This window comes from Dermacentor variabilis, chromosome 3 (genome assembly GCF_050947875.1).
Source record: "Dermacentor variabilis isolate Ectoservices chromosome 3, ASM5094787v1, whole genome shotgun sequence".
Lineage (NCBI taxonomy): Eukaryota > Metazoa > Arthropoda > Arachnida > Ixodida > Ixodidae > Dermacentor > Dermacentor variabilis.
This window is the reverse complement of record NC_134570.1, coordinates 145,905,980-145,928,033: the sequence shown is the minus strand read 5'-3', so window position 1 is coordinate 145,928,033 and position 22,054 is coordinate 145,905,980. Positions and strand designations below refer to the sequence as shown.

The 22,054-nt window shown below is 46.0% G+C and overlaps 1 protein-coding gene across 1 annotated transcript in view; it reads left to right on the top strand.

The window, feature by feature from the left end:
• LOC142574797 (uncharacterized) overlaps positions 1-22,054 on the top strand; it is a 106,075-nt gene extending 84,021 nt beyond the window's left edge. Inside the window, exons 7-11 of the mRNA XM_075683808.1 lie at positions 8,222-8,399; positions 8,788-8,930; positions 10,698-10,803; positions 18,240-18,407; positions 21,415-22,054. Of these exons, the coding sequence (XP_075539923.1) occupies positions 8,222-8,399; positions 8,788-8,930; positions 10,698-10,803; positions 18,240-18,407; positions 21,415-21,728 (909 nt within the window). The 3' untranslated portion in view covers positions 21,729-22,054. The remainder of the gene's footprint in view (positions 1-8,221; positions 8,400-8,787; positions 8,931-10,697; positions 10,804-18,239; positions 18,408-21,414) is intronic.

The window sequence follows — 22,054 nt, the reverse complement described above, 5'->3', positions numbered from 1 at the left end:
AAAAAAGGGGCTAAAAATTTTCGGAAAGAGATGAGAAACGTAGTACTGCTTTGTGGCTCTTACCGGCTTCGTTGCCTGCGTTGGGGGATAGAAAAAAAAGTGACGAGGGAAATGCAGAGCGGTTACCTGGAAGAAAAGCATCAAGTTTGGTTCCCTAGACTAGAGAAGGAGTAAGAGAGGCAATTATGAAAAGTAAAAAAGCATACGCACAATGGTTGCACTATACGGGATACACTGGTGTACAACTGTGGCAGAAACCCACAAAATGCGTGAGATGATTGCCCGCCCCGATCGGACAGAAAGATGACCACTGCAAGAACATTTAGCTGTCAGCCAAATCAGCAATCATTACCAGTTATCTCGTAGGTATTTGTCTTGCGGCCTAATTTACAAGGTGCAGGTCTCAGTGCGTTTTCGAACAATACATATACTGATGAATTCTGTAGACGACTGTAAGAAAACGGAGCTTTCTTTTGCTCTTGAGCAAAAGAAAGCTCAAGGTGAATTGACAGCACGGTGAGTGAATTGAGGTGAATTGACAGTACGGTGCCCATGCCGTAAAGTATTATTTGCAGTACATAAGTTACGAAATGTTTGAAAACTGTATTTCACGGGTTATAAAGACATCGAAAACGTGAAAAATAGCAAGAGCACAGTGTTTTTATGAGTGCAGGGGACATTTATTTTGGTCACGAAGGCGACCTCATGATCGACCAGCGAACCTGTTCATGTTGACATCTTCATCTCCTAGGTTTAAGGCCTTCGCTACAGAATGATTTTTCTATGTACGAAAAGGGAGGACGTGCATAGGGGAGAGTGAAAGGAATATAACCGATTGTCTCGTGTTTGGCGGTGGTGAGCGCATAATTGATCAACAATAGGTAGAGGCCAGCTCATAATAACTGCTTACAGATATGAGATTAATGTTTACTCACTATAGCGGCACAACATATTGGCACCATATAAGCGAGTTATATATGAGGCATGAACTACAACGGGACTTTTCTTTCACGATTCCCTAAGAACACTCGCTGCCATCTAGCGCGGCCGCTGCGAAGCCTGGGGTGTCGTACAAAATTCATGGCGCACCGGCGCATGCGAACGCTGAGAAACCCATCATACGCCAAATGGGTTTCTGTCTCACGCTTCTTTCATCACACACGTGCCCCCGAGTGCAGAAGCGTGGCGCGCTGGTGCCGGCCAACAATAATGATTGTTCCCTTGCTTGCCACACACTCAGTGGCACATATTCGGTGACCCACATTAGCAAGAGATTCATTGAAAAGTGGAAAATAACCAGTGAATTCATCGCACAGTTCGTGAATGCCTTGGCGTGAAATGCGTTCATTGAAAATTGGCACACACCCATTGCAATTGTGCCGCAACATGCTAATGTGTAAGGTTGTTCTCCGTGAGGAACCTTTGTGACGTACGTTTATTTCCGCTCAGCACCGGAAAAATTTAAGGGATCCTTTCTTCATTGTAGAGCGGCCCATTCGCTGTGGCCCATGCCTAGTTACCCAAGTTGGCATCAAAGACATTCATTAAAGAGTGGCACAACTGGCTCAAAGCCAGTGACTCAAGTCGCATCTACGAGATTCATTCAAGGCCAACACAGGCCGAGTGTGGCACAGACCCGCAGCATCAAGCTGGTGACAAAAGCGTCAAAGAGTTTCTTCGAACAGTGGTATCTACACTGTCGCACATCTACAGTGACCACTGTCGGCGTGAAAGAGGCTCGGTGTAGAGTGGCACGAGTGTATGCATTGCGCATACTCAGTAACCCAAGTTAGTCCAACGGTTAGTTTCAAACCGGTTTTCCTCAGCACAGTAGCGCGATGCTGTACATATCTGACCATGAACCTTCCAGTGACTGGAATTCGCGGAAGAATGTGGTCATACATACATACATACATACATACATACATACATACATACATACATACATACATACATACATACATACATACATACATACATACATACATACATACATACATACATACATACATACACACGCGCTGTGAATCGGCGTACGCAGCGGCTGATAATCACGTGAGGTAACCATTGCCGCAAGATCACATATTTTCGCAGGAACAGTGACAGGCTGGTTGCAGTTGCAGAGGGGTTGGCCGTACCATTGCAGCATCGCGTTAAGTGATCAAAATAAACGGGTATTCAATGGTTGCCCTCGCCTGACTTGGTACAAAGACACATGAGTTCAATTGCTGAAAAGGCGTGCTTGGAGGAGGCACCAGCTGCAAGAGACCAGGTGGTGTAGTAGTTTAACCTTTGTGACTAGAACAATACTATACAAATGGCAGCTTATGATTCCGCAGGCTGTACCCTTTAGACCCAATAAAATTGTTCTTGGGTACGCTAAAGCGTCCGCGCACAACCTGAATGCCCAGATGTAGGGTCGTCATGCATGCACACAGACTCGCTGTTCGAAGGCTTTCCGATACCACTAGGAGAAAACGGGCACTAATGTTGAGATAGTTTTTTTTATGCAAATGTAAGTCTCGCACATTAAATTGTTTGCTGTGGTAGACTCGGGCAGAGTACGTGGTAAGGAGTGGCGTCAAACTGGCGTCCTTGTGCTGTTTGGTGTTGAAACCATTGATATGCGACATATTCAACAGCGCAGAAACTACAAGGTGATTGAACTTGTGTGCGTCAGAGTCCATTGAGCCGAGAGGTATATGGGATAGAAAATCTTAGTTTGCGTGTCGTGGGGAGCTCCCATATGAAACAGTGAAGATGTGTTCTTGTAGCCGGAGGGCCCAAGGCACAAGGCAGCCTCGCAGGTTACAAATGATGACAAGACAACACAGAGTGGGGTAGTCGGTTACAACTTTGCAAGAACTCCCATACAGGCATGGTCGAAACCACTGAACAGCAGATTCCGTTGAGACATTCTCATTCTGAGACCGTGTAATTCTGATAGGGCCTGCTTACTGAGCGACTTTAATAGGCAATCACGTGTTCGCGGTTAGTATGGTGATAACCAGAAAGGCACCAATGTTGATGCAACTGCATCTGTGTGAATTTCTGTCGGTGCAGTATGCGCAAAGTGACAAAGAACACGTGGTGACCTCAGCAGGAACTTCGACTGACAGAAAGAACACTAGCATTTGGGGGTCCACATGTGTGCGGCAAATTAAGGCCATCAAACGGTCCCAAACACCTGGCCACGGCTACTAAATTCTTATACAGAAGCCGGCGTTGATATCCATGCCTTGACACCGTCGGAGCTCATCTGTCTGGCGAAAACTACGATTTACATCACCATGGTATAGGTAAACCACGTGCATTCACAGTGAATGAAATCTAACTACTCCCTTTAATTGATGTAACCCACTGTTATTTGTTTTCCAATTCTGAGAGTGTTCTATGCCACCGGTCTGCCAATATGTAAAGTGGGCAAGGGACCACTCAAGCTGCCAATAAGCAGGTTTTACCTTGGCCACCTCCATTTGCTTGTAAATGGGCCCAAATAAAATGACATGAACTGAAATGAAATGCTGGAAGCAGTCAGAGGTCACGCCACGTAAGAAATGTTACCAATAAAGCGATCGTCCCGGAAACTATGAAACTCCTTCAGAGAACAATGCACACTGAACGCATTAATGGTTGCTACCTTTTGGGGCGGATGCCATCTTTGTTAACGAGATGGCTTAACAGAAGAGTTGTGAAAACACCTAAACGGCATTTTTTGGAGTTTTTATACAAGTCATGTGGATTTGATGCAGTTCTGCATAATATCCAGACGAGTGGCGCTTGCTGAATGTGTGTTCAAAGACAATGTAGTCGAAGCAGCACATACCGATGATGTTCAAGTTGAAGGAAGGCAGAATGACGTCCATGAATCTTTCAGAAGTTGCGAGAGCATTTTGCAGTCCATATAGAAGTCCATTAAATTGGAAGAGCCCGTCTGTGGTTACATAGGTTGTCTCCTTTTTTTTTGGTCTTCAAGGTGCATTGAAATTTGCTATTAGTCGGAGCGTAGGTCTACATAATAAGGGTTAGAGGCCGATTCAAGGCAGTCTATGACATCACCAATGCCTGGGAGGTGGTAAACGTCTTTTTTATTCAAAGCATTCCGTCGGTGGTAGTCGATGCAAAATCTCCAAGTACCACGTTTCTTCTTTACAAGAATGACGAGCTGCCTAGCGACTTGGTGAATTTTGTAATAACTTCTTTTGCATCATTTCGCGCACTTGTTCGTCGATGATCTTACGCTCCGTAGATGAAATGTTATTTGGTTTTTCTCCAATCGGATTCACCGACCTCATGTTGATTGTATGACGTGTTCAATACGCTGATATGGAGAGCATTTTGCTCTTTTGTGCAAAGTCTAATACTTAGGTGCGCTTCCAAAGCAGGCGCCCCATCGTTCGGTTTTCACATGTGTTTAGCGTCTTCTAAATTGTAAAGAAAAAGGTCGTTTTCTAATAACAGATACCATCACTTTCTAAAGACGCCTTAAGTACAGCCACTGGTGAGCACGTGTATGCCGTGAAGTAGGCGAGCTTCTAGCTGTCTTTAGATGGCTAGTTTCAAGCCGCCGAACAGTTTACACTCCTTAAGCCAGCACGCCCACGGGTGATTCACCCAACACAGTACCCAACTAAGAGGTTCTTCTTTAAACAGTTAATGCACATCGGTTCAAGGACAGTATCGAAACTGTAGAAGGCGTTGCACAACAGACAACTTAAACACAAAGCGCATGTGATGGAGATAGAACAGTGTCCACACAAACAGAAAATCGAATTTGGTTGTCTAACGCATTCTCCACGAGTACCGAAGGGACTCGGGTACCTATGAACTACTTTCCTGTGCAGCAATCGAGCGTTACACCAAACTTCCTAAAGGAGCCCATGTCCAAAATGCCATCGTCGATTGATCGAGGAATAATAGCAGACTTGATCGCAGAAGCACGCCTTCCAAAAACGCGTCAGCAGTAGACACACTAAAAAGTCACCACGGCTTATCTCTCACTCCGCATAACGTCGATTTCTGCCACCTCAATACAACTTTTCGCCTTAATATGTTTTGAAAGTGACACTCATAACTGAAACTGCTGCGCTATTATCCTCTACAGTCTTCAAGACATAGGGTCAAAAATGACATGCACTCTGTTTTTATGCATGAACTTGGGTGGCATAACTTGGGTGGCATTTTTATTGGTAGAAAATATTCAGTGACCTCGCCTCCATCGGTCGCGCTAGGAAGTGTTGCAGCGTCGAAGCAATCGTGTGCGACGCTGCGTTGGAGATAAGGGGGTGGTTTCAAACTCCTGTCAGATCCCGGATGGCGGTTCCGGAAGCTCATCGTCTAATAATTCCCTCTGGACAGAAAGCATGCTGGACCTCATGATGCCGTAGGGCATTTGATAGGGTCGAGTAAAATGTCGTGGTCGGTTATACCGCGAGGTGGTTGCATGGCGATTGCGAAACCGTGATATATTACCTATGGCAAATTAGGAGTAACACACCCGAGAGAGGCCGAAATGTTGATTGTTCCTCAACAGAAGCAGCAGTGTCATTGTGAATCGTGTAGTGAACAGGTTAGTCGACGGTATCATAACAAGAGATTGGGCGTGTCGAAAGGAACACACGAGGCTTGCGCTTGGTCACAGCTCAATGACGGAAAGAATGTCCTCATTCTTCAATGTGGTGCTGCACTGGTCACTGCGGCCACTTAGCTAACTGTTCGTTGCAAGGAGGATTGAAAGCGGCGAAGTTATTGCCTGGTGTGGCGTCTGCACACTGGGGTTATCAGGTGCGCAGCTGAACGTCTCTTCACGGCGGGTAAGTTCCTCACGGATAATTTGATGGAGGGTCGAAGATGAAAGAGAGCATGTCTACACACTGGCAATCGCCGACACGTTCGCCAACTAGCAACCTCTGTCGAAATCCGGCGCAACTTTAGTGTATAGAAGATTATGGAATGCCGAAGGACGTCAAACAATGAACTCAAGTGTTTTTGTCTTATGAAAAAAATGTTTAGGCCTCTTCAGACATACCTTTCAACAGATGGCCGACTTTTGTGTTGTTCCGAAATCCGATCATTGCCCACATTCCGCAGCTCCAGTACTTCCAGAATAGATGTTGTGCATGTCTCATCTGGTAGCTAGGCCTGTTGCGAGAGCGTCAGTTTGGCGCGTATTATTTTTTTTAGTGAGTGAGTCCCTGAAACACGCCTTCAACTCTTTTACAAAACGTTGCCCCGTTGTAAGCGCGTCCTCATGATTATCGTACCAGACGAGTGCAGTATTGATGAGGGAGAACAGCAGGGTGCATACCTTTGGGGCTGAATCCCACCCGCTAAATATGCTTACTCGTTTCTAGTGGGTAAGCTCCTCTTCAGCATCTTCTACGACTTGTTTCCAGAAAGAGGTGCGGTTTCCGATAATATTGCAGGGGAATGGTAGGCGTTACCCTTATAGGCGCTGCCTGCGGACTGACTTCCTCAACTGGTATGTCGGAGACGTCGACATATTCTGTAAGGTCAGATGGCCGAAGGGTGGCAAGTCGGCGGCTTCGACGAAGTTGCAGTGGTGGTGTTTCCGTCATTGTGAGTGCTTAACCAGCACCTCCAGCACTCTTGATTTAGTGCAGGTCACATTTATTCTGGTGGCTAAGGCGAGCTCAAGAGCTTCCAGCAGAAGCTGTCAATATTCACATCGTCATCCTCTACTTCCTTTCGTTCGCAGCTATACGTTGTCTTCTTCCCTACGCATTGATCGCAACTATATCACGGAGAGCGAAAATTGATAAGCCAGAAACAGGGAGGCCGACCAGGTTAAACGCAGTTGATCACACGGCACTACGGAACGGAGAAAGTGGACTCAATGACAAGAAGGAGATTTTGCAGTAGAGACGCACAGACGCCGAATGAAGCGTTCATCGCTAAGTTCATCACAAGTGGCATTATAGGCTAGTGCATCCCAAGAAACGCATAAACGTTTTTGTTGGTTTCCACATTGCAGACGCAATAAGCCACGGTGCCTCAATCTTTCCCTATTTTTCTTAATGCTGTCGGAAGGTTATGCGTCTCATTTTTCCGTGTTGGACAATCGCACGACCGCTAGAGTTTCTTCTGTGCCCATAATGACATAATTTTGCTTTGTGTCTAGTGCTTGTCCTCCTCGCCATTTTCACAACAGTAAATAATTTAAAGTAGGCCCGGAAGACCGGCAGTAGAAAAGAGCCCGTGTTATTTTTTTGGGAGGGGCAACAATATTTTATGATCTTTTTGCAAACAATTTCTCCGTTTTTACTGAGAAGAAGAGAGATAATTGCGTGATTTATCTTCTACATTGGGTATATTTCATATAAATCTCTCAGTCAGTGCATTTTTAGCTGTAGTGCGCTCTGTTGTATTAAATCAAGCAACATGGTCTCACTTTATTAAATTTTTCGCCAAATATTCTGCTCAAGAAATTTGGTGGATGATGTGGAGTGCCGGTGCTACAATGAACTTTTTCGAAGAATAAGAAGAATGTCAGCTTGTCATGTATACAATAAGCATCAATTTCGCGTCGCTGGTGGACAAACGTTTCGTATTCGAAGCATAAGAGGTCAGGCCCAGCCAGATTTAAGCAAGTACGCGTGAATAGAGGGGTTTCGGATGCCGGGTACGTGCACTCGAATAAAAGGTGTTTTCGTTGTGCCATCAGAACAATGAAGCTGTGTCATTGTGATGACGTACACGCCATTAGAGCATGCCGGCAAAACGAATACCCTATACTAAAAGCTAATCATGCACTTCGAATGCCAATGACACGAGAACACTCCAGATTACAAAGATTTAAGCCAATTATTACAGGCCACATCTTGAGGTCATTTTCATTCTGCTTATCACAGAAATGTTTATTCATGCTTTATACTCACCGACCCTCGTGAAACCACTTCCTTTTAACCATGAGAAGTAACAAACAATGAAGCCAGAGGAATCACAGAAAAGGTAATTGTTATATTGTTTTTATGCAGTGCTGTAACATGACAACTCCCTCTCGCTTTGTGTTCTCTGGAGTCATTCCTACTTCGTATATAGTTGTGATAAATAAGCAGTCGAGCCCCTCCTGCCTCTCCATTCTTCTCGCTCTCATCTTTTTAAAAGAAATGAACAGTTCACCTGGCCCCACTCGAGTAGCTCACCGAATGGATCACGCAATTTGAATTCTTTTCAGGCGACAAGTTTCTCGCACGTTTAGGAAGCGCCCTGGACCCTGTCCTGCACTGGCAACGAAATGGCGGGCTACGTCACTTTCATCTGTGCCGCCGTCGCCGCTGCAGTCGCAACGGCGCAGTCGTCAGCAGTCGCAAGAGCCTCCATTGACCAGGCCGAGGAACGTGTGCGGGAACTGGCACAGTTACTCGATTACATAAAATGTACGTTGTTCGCATTTGGTACTGTGAAATACGGAGAGGAACTTTTCCCCCGTACGTATATCAACGCTCGGTGGCTGCCATCTTACCGCAAGAGAAGGCCAATATGCATGGTCGTGTAGCCCGGTGAGTAATATGATAGAGGTGATTGCGCGGGATAATTGTGATTAGGCTCGGGAAACATGCTGCAATTTGTGGTTCAATATTTGCACCAGGCGTAATTATGATGTATAAGCTGAAAGATTCAGCGCGGAAACAGAAGCATCACATCTCAGAATAAAATCGCTTGGTAACGCGTAATTATTGTCCGAAAACAAATGTAGCCTTCCGCGACATATTTGAGGTGGTCGTCGGCTATACGCATAATGCACTTCTTTTTCTTGTCTTATAGCCACAATTCAGCCTCACCACTGCACCGATCTCTTACACGCTGGTCAGCGCTCCAGTGGAGTCTACAGCGTGTTCCACACGGCTGCTGGACCGCTGGGTCAGAGCGTCTACTGTGATATGGAGACGGATGGCGGAGGCTGGACGGTAAGAACGACCGATGAGCTGAGCCAACATAGTAATAGTAAGGTCGGGCATGATTCACATTTTGTTTCTTTAGAAGGTAGCCGTAGCATGAAATGTAACAAATATGCGAAAATGCTCGGATTTATTCTATTATCTTCGCATGTGCTGGTCTCACTAATTTTTATTTACACCAGCGCATCTTTCTGGCGAGGAACGGCACCAAACGTGCTCAGGTTGAGCACGTAATATTTTCTTCTTCTCTTTTCTTTCTACTTTTTCCTTGCTGTAATACCCTGCTAGAACGCAGGGTAGTAAACTAAAAAAAGAAAAGTTCATCCGGAAAAGTTCATCCCCCTTTTTTTTCTCTCTTTAAGTGTTAAATTTGTGATACTCCATATTGCCTCAGGTATCATGAGGCGTCATCATGCAATTAATGATATCGCATGGGCGGAATACAGGATACATATTAATATCTCAGCTGCAATGCCCTTGGCCATAACAATGCAGCCTATGCGGGTCATTCTCATCAGCTGCCGCGTTTGCACGTGTCAAACTTGGAGCGCAAGATTCCTGTTGACAATTAGTGGAGGAGGAAGAAATCAGGACGAACAAATGTGAGCACGTTGTGGTATGTGCTTTAGCCCGCCGCCACTATTTTCGCACAAAGCTGCACAAATATATCGACGACACCAATTAATCATCATCAGTTTGATAGCGTTCTAGAAATTTAAACACTCACTTTTATTAGTATAAAGCGGCGCATACCCTGTGGCACATAGCTACGCTAGTTGACGTCAAGGAGGTTCATTGAAAAGGGGCACGTACTTACTGGCACATGCCCAGTGACCTGGGTTGGTGTCAGAAAGGTTCATGGAAGAGCTGCACAGACAGAGGGGCAGAAGCCCAGTGCTCCAATGCATCGTCGAAGAGGTTCACTGAACCTCTTCGCAATTTCAATGAGATGGCTCACAGGAGCGCGCGAGACCTAACCTTCCGCGACGCCCCCTATTCTGGTCGTGACCATCCCAGCGAGAATCGGGACCCTCCCTCCACATATAACGAGATCATAAAGCACTTTTATCTAGACCGCAGAATATACAGCACACCTCACAATAAGCTCACCAGGCCTCAAGCCCTGACGTTCAGAATGCTTCAAACAAACACGTACCCCACGCAGAACAGACTACACCACTACATGCCTGACCTATACAAAACATCATATTGCGAAAATTGCCATAGCACACTAGACGTACATCACTTGCTCTGGCCGTGTGGTCGGAACCACGCAAACAAGGATCAAGACTCCGCCAGGCTACAAGACGCATTACGCCGCACGGACCTGGCGGAGCAGCTCTGGGCCGTCCAGCGAGCCCACGATGCGGCCAGGGAGTTACAACTCCCGGTCCCAACGTGGGAGTAGCCCGCTCTATGGGACCTTGCGTCCCGTAGCTCGCAGGACCTTTCTATAAAGTTACTCCATCCATCCATCCATGTAGGCGTAAAAATAGGTTCGTTGTATAGTGCTATATAGGTACTCACTTCCGAACCCGGTTTCCTCAGCACAGCAGCTCGATGGGCTACCCAATCTACCATGGGCTACCCAGTGGCCCTGGTTAGTGGCAGTTGGAGACAGCCACTAACCACTGATAGATAGACAGCCTCCGGTAAGTGCATGAGGTGCCTAAGATGTGTTATCGCAGTAATATACCTTGTTAATTTAGCAAGAAACTGACGTGAAAGCGCAGGGCTTACTGTGTAGAATACTTTATTCCTGCTTTTTATTTGCAGGTGATTCAGAGGAGAGGCCAGTTCGGCAACAGCGTGTATCACTTCTACCGAAACTGGACAGAGTACGCGAATGGATTTGGAAATGCAAGCGAGGAGTATTGGATCGGTAATACGGCTTTACGCAAGTTCTGCAAAATGTGGTAACGAATTATAGTGGGCATGACGTTTTTACGAAATAGTTATATGGATATTCAGACATACGATGAGGGTAACGCTGAATAGCGGCAAAGATGAAAAAGGCAGGACAGTCTATGAGGGCATACATGGCTTCATTCCTATTTTTATATGTTAAAAATGTATCTGCCGTTTTAGTTTAGGCTCAACTATATGTTCCTAACTCACCACTCTTGGCTAATCTCTGATAAAGGGTGTGGTCCACTCGCAGACAAAAAACTAACCCACTAGCGAACATAAACATAAAACTAGAAAGCAAAGAGAGTCTATCAAGGCAACTTTAAAAGAAGTATTGAAGGCACGCTGATTTTGTAAATATTTTTGATATTTTAGTATTTTAGCGCACCCTGTAATCTCACGCTGCGGCTGCCACCCCTTAGCAGTCTCAAGAACGGTCAAGATCACGCGTAAGAGAAGACGGCCGAAAGGCATGCCCCAGCAGAAAGCTGCTTGCCTCTCAGTGTGTCTATCAGTGCGCCCGGACTAACTTTTCGGCATACAGTGCTACTTAGCAGCTACAGAAATCTGAATACGCAAACATTAAGGAGCCCATGTAGCAGAAAATCCAGTGTCGGCATCGGACGTCGTTTCGACAAGAAGATTGCCGAACCACCCGTACCCAGGCCCTCCATGCGACGGAGGAAATTTGTTGAACTAATTAAATTTCTCAAGCTAAAATACCTGGAAAAAATCGTAAACTACGACTTGCACACAACCTACAGTCATGATATCTCTCGGATTGTCATTCGACTATGCGAGAAAGCATAATTCTGCTACGCTAAAACTCAAAGAAATCCTTTTTCCAGAATTTCTACAATGCGCAGACCGGCCGCGGCATCCGCCTTTCGCGCGTGCTGGCGCGCGGGTGGGTGTCTTGGGGGTCGCGGAGCGGCGCACTAAGTTCCGTGCAGTACCTCCCGCTTGCGTTCGGCTCCGCCGCATCGCGCCCCACGCCACAGGCCGCGTTTCTAAAACAAAGCCCGCCTTCGTGCATAACGTTCGTGCCCAGCGTTCCCCGATAAACGTTACGGTTACATACTCTCCAGTTGCTGGGAACCGTGAGAAGCAGTCAGGGATCTTTGAATACTATCGTGTTCCACTCTTAACCTCTTCAGTCCGGAGACATCAATTCTTGAACAATTTTGAACGCAAAGAACAGCAAAACAACTGATAAAAAATGTTGCGGGCAAAAAATGTGAACGAAAGGTAGTTTGTTTGTTGGTACCCAAGTGGGTACACTGGAACTTAGGCCGTATGGAACTCCAGGAAACAGTTCTTAGTTTGCAGGCAAAGAAACGCATTACATTTACGGCACATTACTCGCGACTTCCCTTTGCACTGCGGGTTCCGACACTTCATCTGGAACTTCAGCTTTCATGTTCTGGAAAGTGGCCAGTCCTGTCGTAACGCACCTCGTCTGGCGGTATAGGAATCACCTTGGCTCTTTTGGGAGGTGTAGACTTTTGATCGCTATCTGCGCTGAAATTAGGCTGCTGTGAATTAGGACGCTCTGCATTTAATAGCACATGAGCAATGCTTGTTTTGAAGCTTAGCAAATCTAGCTGATTCCTCTTTGGAAGCATGGCCTTTTCGGAGTCCCTCATGTACTGCACCCAACTGTTGCAGCAGGCCATGTCCAAAAAATGAATGAAAACGCGCATCACGCAGCATCACAAATCCGCACCACTCTGCTACAAAAGAGCCTGGATTTCGTCCTCTGTGAGGTACTTTTCTGTAAATCACCACAGAACAACTGAATCCCCAAGTACCCAACTGGGTACCTCAAGCTTCACGCACACCTAGTATCAATACATCGTGCAATACTCGTAATAAACATGTACCAGCAAGGTCTATAGTGTGTCCATTGTTATCACAGCTACAAAATTTAGGAGGAGGACCGCAAGGCAGCGTCAGAAAATTTTACTTAATGCCGGGGGGGGGGGGGGTGGCAAAAGACGCGTGCGGGCTGGAGGAAGCCATGTTTGACTGCAGATGCGGCAGCCGCGGCAAGACTTAGAGCGCCATCTCTTGCACAAAGCGGAAGATAAAATGTACCCAAACGGATAAATCGGGTCTCAAAGCGAGTATTCCGTTCTGCAAATCGTTGTGAAATTGAAGAAAGAGGTACACAATTAGGTGTCCGTGGAATGAGGAGGTTAAAGGCGAAGCTTAAGCGTCCTCCAAATTTTTTGTGCAACAGACGGCTTCAGTACGTTCACGTTGTTTCACTGTGACTTCCCTACTCGGGAGCAGACTGCTGTAGCGGGTTTGGTGCGGCACTTGGTGAAATACGAATATCTTTGAGGAAGGAAAGAATAAAAAAGATTAATGGGATAATGACGTTAGTTAGCGAGGCTCGGCAAGCCAATATCCCCTCACGGCGCCTCTCCCTTCTTTCAGGACCTAACCAAGTGTTGACTCTAGGGTAATTAGCCCTCCATGGTTATTGCAACTGTCAAGACATTGTTTGCTTCTTAATAGCTTCTGGTGACACCCTAGTGGCGACCGGCTCCGGCCACCCACGCTCTACTCTCTCCCGTAACCTCTGCCTGGTCGGCAGCTAGCAATTACCGCTTACCTGCGACGTGGCGAAGGCCTTTGATTTCCCATGGCTATTTCATTTATGAGGAAACTCCAGCTCGAGCGCTCCTATCGAAATACATGTAAAAGGAGAATTCGTTTCACCCGGCAACCACTGCACGAAATTTGACGAGGTTTGTTGCATTTAAAAGAAAAACTTAAGATCTAGTAACTTTTGGTTCGGAATATTTGAGTTAGGTCGTGAATTTTTTATTAAAAATTGGCAAATATAAAAAAAAAGGAAATTATCATGTTTACAACTCTATATATCAACAGCGAAAAAGTCTAATGTAGTTCTGTGAGTTGCATCTAATAGTACATGTAAAGCGGACAATATTGATGTTACAAATAAATATAAAGAAATTTAGTAATATGGAAATATAGCTTTTGCAGAACCCTTGTAACCAATGTAGCAAATTCACGTAAGATGTAAAATGACATATCGACTTGATCCGTTTTGAATTATCTAATGGGTGCCGTTTACAGAAGCGCGATACCTGTTCTTGATGCTGAGCTATTAACTTGTAAACTTCGTGCTTCTATTTTTTTCCAACTTTCAATTTTTAAATAATCTTTTTAACAAAATTGAGGCCCTAAATCGAAATTCCGCTTCCAATAGTTACTCGAATTTAAGTTCCTCTCTCAAATGCAACAAATTTCATTAAAATCTGTTCAGCAGTTATCTAAGAAAAACGTTTTTGCGTTTTACATGTATTTGAATAGGCCGTGTCTGTGTTGGGCCCGAGCTAAAGCTTCAAAACTGTAATAGTCCTCGTGCTTTTCCCTCCTCTTTATGCGCAAATAAAGATTACCGATGGTTGTCACTTGCGATTCCATAAGTATGAACAGAAAGAAAAATTTTAATTTCCGATTTACTTGCCTTCAACAACGTAAGGTTTAGCGTGGGCCTCCATATATAATGAAAACAGGAGGCGCAGACAAACGCAATAGCCTAAACAAAACAAGCCTCAATATTGAAGCGAACAGCATGCATAATGGTGCCGTATCTATATTGAAACAGACGCCTGTTGCGAAAGTCTACACATGACGTTCTAATTTTTCTGTAAACTGTTCGGAGTTTTCTTTATTAATGGTGTACTTGTGGCGTGCTGTTCGGGATAATTCGCAAAGTTTCTGTAATAATAATAATAATAATAATAATAATAATAATAATAATAATAATAATAATAATAATAATAATAATAATAATAATAATAATAATAATAATAATAATAATAATAATAATAATAATAATTGCCATCATCATCATCATTATCATTAGCATCCTGTTTTATGTCCACTGCAGGACGAAGGACCTTTCCTGCGATCTCCGTTTAGCCCTCTCCTGCGACAACCGATTCCAACAAGCGTCCGCGAATTTCCTCATATCATCGCTCCACCCAGCCTTTTGTCGTCCTCGATTGCGTTATTATCATTAGCATCCTGTTTTATGTCCACTGCAGGACGAAGGCCCTTTCCTGCGATCTCCGTTTAGCCCTCTCCTGCGACAACCGATTCCAACAAGCGTCCGCGAATTTCCTCATTTCATCGCTCCACCTAGCCTTTTGTCGTCCTCGATTGCGTTTCCCTTCTCTTGGTACCCCTTCTGTAACCCTGATGCTCCAACGGCTACCTGACCTGCGCAATAAATGACCTACCCAGCTCCATTTTCTTCTCTCGATGTCAATTAGAATATCGCCTAAACCCGTTTGCTCTCTCGTCCAAACCGCGCTCTTTCTGTCTCTTAACCTTATGCCTAGCAACCTTCCTTCCATCGCTCTCTGTGCGGTCCTTAACTTATTCTCAAGCTTCTTTGTCAGTCTCCAAGTCTCTGCCTCACATGACATTGCCAATTCGCCGTTAACAAAATTATGTGAACCGTACCACATGCATTTCTTTCACTTTCAGGAAAATGTTGCAACAAGAAGCATACCAAAAGAAGCCATGAACCATCCAACTCGGTGAATGTGGATGACCCGCGAAGGTGTTTAGCACACGACCCAGAGGTGACATACAAATTGAACAACAGTGCGAACATGTTTCTTATCCTGGTCAGTGGTCATCCTGACGATAGTTATGCACACACATTTTCGCATCACATATGTTATTAAATGCGTCCGTCACGTAAGACAATGGCTCCTAACGCCTTAAGCAATGGCTCATACCACTGCAAATAAAAAAAATGAATGTAGGATCCCCATTACGACGACAGAAGAGAAATTAAATTCTACACTCGAATGATGAGCGGAAATTAAGTCAGCTGTGCAAGACGTTGACGACGAACGCGCAAGCGTAGGCGCGAGTGCCTACGAGCTGTTGCGCCGAGGGGCGCAAACGAGCACGCTCTGGAAGAAGAAGACGATGATATAGCCCTTGCTGATGACGCTAGCTGTTGTTGTTATAGATGATGATGACGAGGATAGTTTCCTCTGGCCGACAAATGGCTCATACCCCCTTAAGCAGTGATCGGCAACGGAGCCAGCTCTAGAAGATAACGAGGAACGTGTGAGCAGTGGAGCGATCGAGTTCGCTGTGTTGCGCCGAGAAGCGCGAACTAGCTGGTCCGCTGGTTGTTCGAGTACGACGGAAATGCCCTAACCATATGCAGCTTCGCTGGAAAAAGCAGAACTGAGGTCCTTTATGCAATGGGCCGGCTCTGAAATTCGGTACAACTAAGTGCAATTGTGAGATCGGATGTTGCATTAGCTTGCCCGAGCGTCAATGCATAGCGTTTTGTTCTGACGAACCTGAAATTCTTAGAAAAACATTTCTTAGAAAAATATGACCCAACATGATAGCTCTAGATTGTAATATTTAATGATGTATTATTTATTCTGAAATGAAAATAATCACCGTTGGGGCTACACAATTACTCAAAATTTGGAAGCATAGAAATAGCACCGCGCAATTTATTGCAGGCTTTCGTGCATTATGTAGATGCATCAGGATCCTGAAATGGCTAGGAAAATGCAGAGCATGGTTCACTGATCATGAGCCACAAAAGAAGATCATCATCAGCAGCAGCCCAGAAGAACACATGAGCGCGTGTCTCTCACTTCGAGGGCACTAGAACTTCGGCTGGTGGTAGTAAGCAGTTGAGCATGCGCGGAAGGAGACAGAGAAGGAAAGAAATCTGTGCGAAGGTGGATCACCAGCGCAGCTGATCCGATCGGCGTTGAGCTTCCGAAGATGCGCTAGCACATACGGGTACAGGAAACCATTCATCGTCGAGAAAGGTGAAACTGCCCCCTTTGACTGAGCCTCTCCACGTGTGCCACGCACGCGAAAGTCCGACACACACTCGTAGGGGAAGCACGCCTTTAACACCTCCAACACAAGGCGCCGCTGCTCGTCATCCGCCATGGCGGCGATCGTAGCGATGTCGTTAACGAACCACGAATCAATCAATAACGAATCAAGGAAGTCTCTTTGGAACTTCGCGTTCCCACCCTTGAACTCATCCACGTTGACCCCTTGGCGCCGAATGCGCTTTGCACCATTCTCTGACTCGCGGTATGCTTCGTCGGTTCTCGCTAGTCGCTTACGTGCCGCCTCGGAGGCACGCTTTTCGGACCCCGCCTTAACGTCCGCACGCGGGCGACGACCACACTCGCGTCGCTGCTCCCTCCGTCGCTCTTCATACGCGCGCTGTTTTCGGCAGTCTTGATGACGCGCGGCCTAGCCGTTGTGAGATCAGTTACGTCGTTCACCTATAGAGCCGTGACGTCAGCCGCTCTCGAAAGAGCCCTTGGTGATGATTGGTAGTTGTTTGCAAATGGACCCAGCTGTGAAAGAAGACGACGACGATGAACGCGCGAGCAGTGGTGCGAGCGCGTTCGCGTGGTTGTGCCGAGGGGCGCCAACGAAGAAGAAGACACGTTCAAGCCATTGCTGAGGATGGTTATTTTGGCTTGCTGAAGCGACCAAACCCCGGATCTGAGCCTTATACAGATTCACTATACAGTTTCGCTGTAAAAAAAAAAAAAGATATTGTCACTCAGCGGATCACCGAGCAGGTGCCCTCAGTCCAGGCGACATCTGTCTGCGTGTTTGATGGCGGATAAGATGTAAGCTACGGGGTATTTGTGTTCTTGATGTGTGGTTTGGTGGCATCGGGATAAAGAGGGCGTAAGAGTAACTCCTCGCTGCGCTTCCGTTTTCGGTGAACCTGGCAATTCTCAAAGCTGCTAGTTTACATTCAAGGTGTGCAACAAGGTAAACGACAGCTGAAGAGAAGCGAACAGGTAGAGCTTCCTGTGCTGTCCTTTTCACTTGCCCCATCGTATGTGCTGTTCGATGTGTTGAATGTTTCACACATGAAAGAACTATGCGAAAAATTTAATAGTTCTACGTTGACCTACGGACGGCAGTGTGATGAACTTGAAATATGCTCCAGCGTCAGGTAAGAATGCCTTAACGCATGTAGCATAGGTAATATCACTTTATCTTAAATAGCCTTGGCAGAAGTAAACGTCCTATAAGGATACTGTCAGCGCACTCGTGCCTTATTATACCTTATTAGAATGCGGCTTTTCGATCTTCACTAATAATAGATGCGCCTTAATCATCTGCGACGCCAAACTGTGGCGCTTTCCCGCGGCAAAGTTTTTGCTTATGAGGGCTTTACGCAATACATGTCCTTTAAGGGAACAACAATGCTGAGTTAGGAAAACCATTTCAAGCACCCATCTCACTAAGCCGAAGCTATTCCTCTTGCGCAAGTAATGACGAAATATCGCCGAAATATTTGAACACACATCCTTACTCGACTCCATCCTGTCCCTGCAGGGAACAAGGCGCTGCACGCGCTTACGTCAGATGACGAGCCCATTACCCTGCGCGTCGTGCTGAGCAACAGGACAGGAGACAGCGTGTTCGTGGACTACGAGAGCATTCGTGTTGAGAACGAAGAGAACCTCTTCAAGATGCGACTCGGAAAGCTGTTGGGACCAGAAGGTGACGTTTTTGTGCTTTTACTTCGGGAATCCAGGCCGAATGTCTTTTTTTTTTCGATGCGATAGCTTTTGTCGTGAAGTTTCCTAACCGGATTGCCGTGTAAGTTAATTTTAGCGACGGAAATAGTGTTTCGTCCCATTTGAAGGAGCCTTCGAAGCCTTGTATAGAAGGAATTCAATGTACCTGCTTGCGAATCTTTAAAATTAACAAATTTAAATTGTGTCTTGGTTTAGCAGTCTTATCGGCTGATCAAACTGTGACATTCGACAACCACTTCATTGGAGGAGGAGGGTTTACGTGCCGAAACCACCATGGGATAGGAGGCACGTCGTAGTGTGGTACTCTGAATTGATTTTGACTATCTGGGGTTCTTTAACGCGCGTCATCCCCTGTCTTCGTCTCTCCCACTGTACACACCGCTGCCTGGAGATTGCTCGTGGTACAGCATCCATTACGGTCTGCCCATTATTTTGATTGCATCCATTCTGCATTCAGACGAACTTTAGTATGTGTGCCGCGACACGCCATCGCGACCGCTACCAATAGGATCGGCAGAACGGTATCATTTTTCGCCATAAGATGGTGCTACTGCCCCCTTAATAATAATATTTTATCGATTTGGATCCATACCATGGCACCATATTAGCGACCAATTTTAAGAAATGCGGCATCCTGCATAATATTGCGCAATTATCGGCAAACAAAAAAAGGAAAAGGCAGGAACATCACTTTAATATAGTGGAATATAGGAAGGGACAGCTTTTCGCTTGAAATTGTGAGATGCTATTTTAGTATATCAATATAATACGTGGGTCAGATGACTACATTACCGATCGGCTAAGCGCGTATTTACCTTAAGCAAAACGTAATATTGTAGCGGGTGTTTAGCGAGGGCACAATGATCTTTTCTTTTAGTCGCCTACAAACTGAGTAGAGGCAGGGAAACTGAAAAATTAAAGAACTAAATAGTGGCGGTAAGCAGGTGTTTGATTTGAGTCATTTGCAGGCGGACACGTCGGTCTTTAAACTTTCTGCACCGCGATGATTGCTATGCATTGTTTATAAGGTAATTTGCGTAAATTACGTGCTTACAATGGCATCAGGCCGTTGGAGTGCTAAGTAAGCGATATTGTACTCTGGGGTTTTTGTGTAAAGGTTCTAAAAGGAGAGCGCATTGTTTCATAGAAATGAATTTCAACTGACCTTTTATGCGCGCCGTAAAAGACAGCGATCGTTGTTTTATAATTTCAGTAGGTGAATGTATACAAATGGGAAAGGTGGCTTTTCAGTGCGGCTCCTTTGTATGCCATGTCGTTCATGATGTGAGGTGCTATCTTCCAGAAAGCTCTCTCATTGTATTTATCTCTGAGTTTCTTGAGCCATTTGGTAATCCCGGGACACATTTCGTGATACACTCTATGATCGAGATCGCTTGGCGTACTTCTCTGCAAATGTTCCAAATTCCGTAGAAACTCTATCCCACTGATCTGCTTGGCTTGAAGGTCTAACAATTTTAGAGCACAGCGCCTAAGCACCCGTTCCTGCGTTGAGCGTCGGCGTCCCTCTGCGTAATCCAGCAAACAAGCAAATCGATTGATGGAAGAGCGAATGTGAAGGGCAGCGGGAAATGTAAGACGGCGAAAGTCAAAAGAGCTCGACGAGGGAAGCAGAGGAGGAAGGCACTGCGAAAGCATGAAAAGAAAAGAGTAGCGGCGCGCCAGACGTGTTGTGCGGCAACAGTCGCTACGAGATGGCTCTATAGTAACGCGCCTCACCTGTTGACTGATGACGGCATCGATAAGGCGTGCGGCAAGCGCGTCCGCCGATAGCGTATATGGAAACAAAGCGCTGCATGAGAAAAAGTCTGTCTGCGGAGGCTGCCGCGAATCGCGCCCACGCGTCACCCATGCGCTACCACTCGCAATTTTCTAATAAGCGAGGAAGTCGCGCCACATTTTGTTCCGTGTGCAATGTGTCGCACGAGACGGATTGCCCGCTCCAGCCCAATATATCGCGGAATCGAAACACATTCATAGCTAAGCTCAAAGTTCGCATTAGGGAGTATAGTAATTGTCGGTTAACTTCTTTCGCGTTCTTGAAGAAAAACAGCAGTGCGAAGAACCCCGTGAGCACATCCCAGGAAATTTGACGTTGCTTATTTGAAGAAAAACAGCGCTATGGGGACGAGGACGAATAGAAGAACATGTACAACGGACAGGTGGCTGCACCACTCGAGTATGAAAAATATGCACTTGGTTGTGTCCGCTCCGTGTTCTTTACAAAGAGCGCGGTGCATGACAGCTGGGACAGCCTTTTATGCAGTACACCGTTCACTACCTTTGTTAAAATACAAAGATCAATTCATGCGAATTAACAGTCCGAGACATCGAGGTAGTGAACTAGATGCGATGTTTGATGTTTTTATGCAGGAAAATGGCATAAATAGGTGCATGCAGAGAGAAGTGCAATGACAATGAATAAGGTTGACTATTGTGGCCCCACTTTACTCTTGTATTTGTGGAACAATGACAACTGCCCTGAGCGCATGTGCTATGCACCAGAACGTCCACGTCAGTCGTCTCAAAGAGCTTGTTGTTGTTAATGCGTGTGAAGTATGCGTGCGATGGATGCCTAATTCTGCGCATGGCTTTAGTGGGCCAAGGACAAGCGAACAAGAGAAAAAGCTGTTTATGTTTTGATGGTTAGAGAATCGGGCTGTTCGAGACCGGATTTCCGTCGCAGCATTGAGCACCCAATTATTTTATTCTTTGTGTGGCAAGATTTTTGGCTAGACAACAACAGCAACCACTGCTAGCAATTCTTGCGAGGGTTCCCAGAGAAAGCTTCCCTTTAAAAGACTACCCGGCACGGCAGCGGCCATCGTTTGCCGAGGTGTCTGCACGTATTGTGACTGCTGAGGCTATAAAATGTATAATGATTATTTCCAACACTAAGGACAGACGTTTTACCGTATTTATTCTGACATTGCGCTGCTTCCATGTTTCAGGCTGGGACGCACTGGCGAACGGCAATGGTCAGAATTTCTCCACCTTCGAAAGAGACAACGACGCGGCGCCGTCTGAAAATTGCGCTGTCCGCTACCGCGGTGGCTGGTGGTACAACAGGTGCCACCTCGCCAACCTGAATGGCCTGAATCTGAACGGACCGCACGACAGCTTCGCTGACGGCATTGAGTGGAGCGTTCGGGGATACCCCACCCGCCTTTACCATTATTCGTTCCCCAGTGTTCGCATGATGATACGACCGGCTGGATCGCTGTTAGACCGCCGAAGCAAGCTGGATTCTCCACCTCCAGTGTGAAGACGGGAGCAATAGAATAGAAAAAAAAATGGCAATTAGGTTGCAAGAAAGTCAAGCAAGGAAGAAAGCTAGAAGCATTGAGTGAAGCCTGAACAAATTGTGAGGACTGCATTCTTTTTGGTGCCGGCGCTTGAGTAGGCGGAGTTCACTTCAGCGTCCCTGGTGCCTCATGCTCGTTGGACCCGACAGTGGAAAGCTTTACGGCTATAGCGTCTTATCTTTGTGAAAAATCAGACTGTAAGTCCCCCCCCCCCGCCCCCTGACCCTCAAGAAAGTTCGATTAAAACCGTCTGTGTTCCTATGCCGGGGGCCTACGGCTACACCAT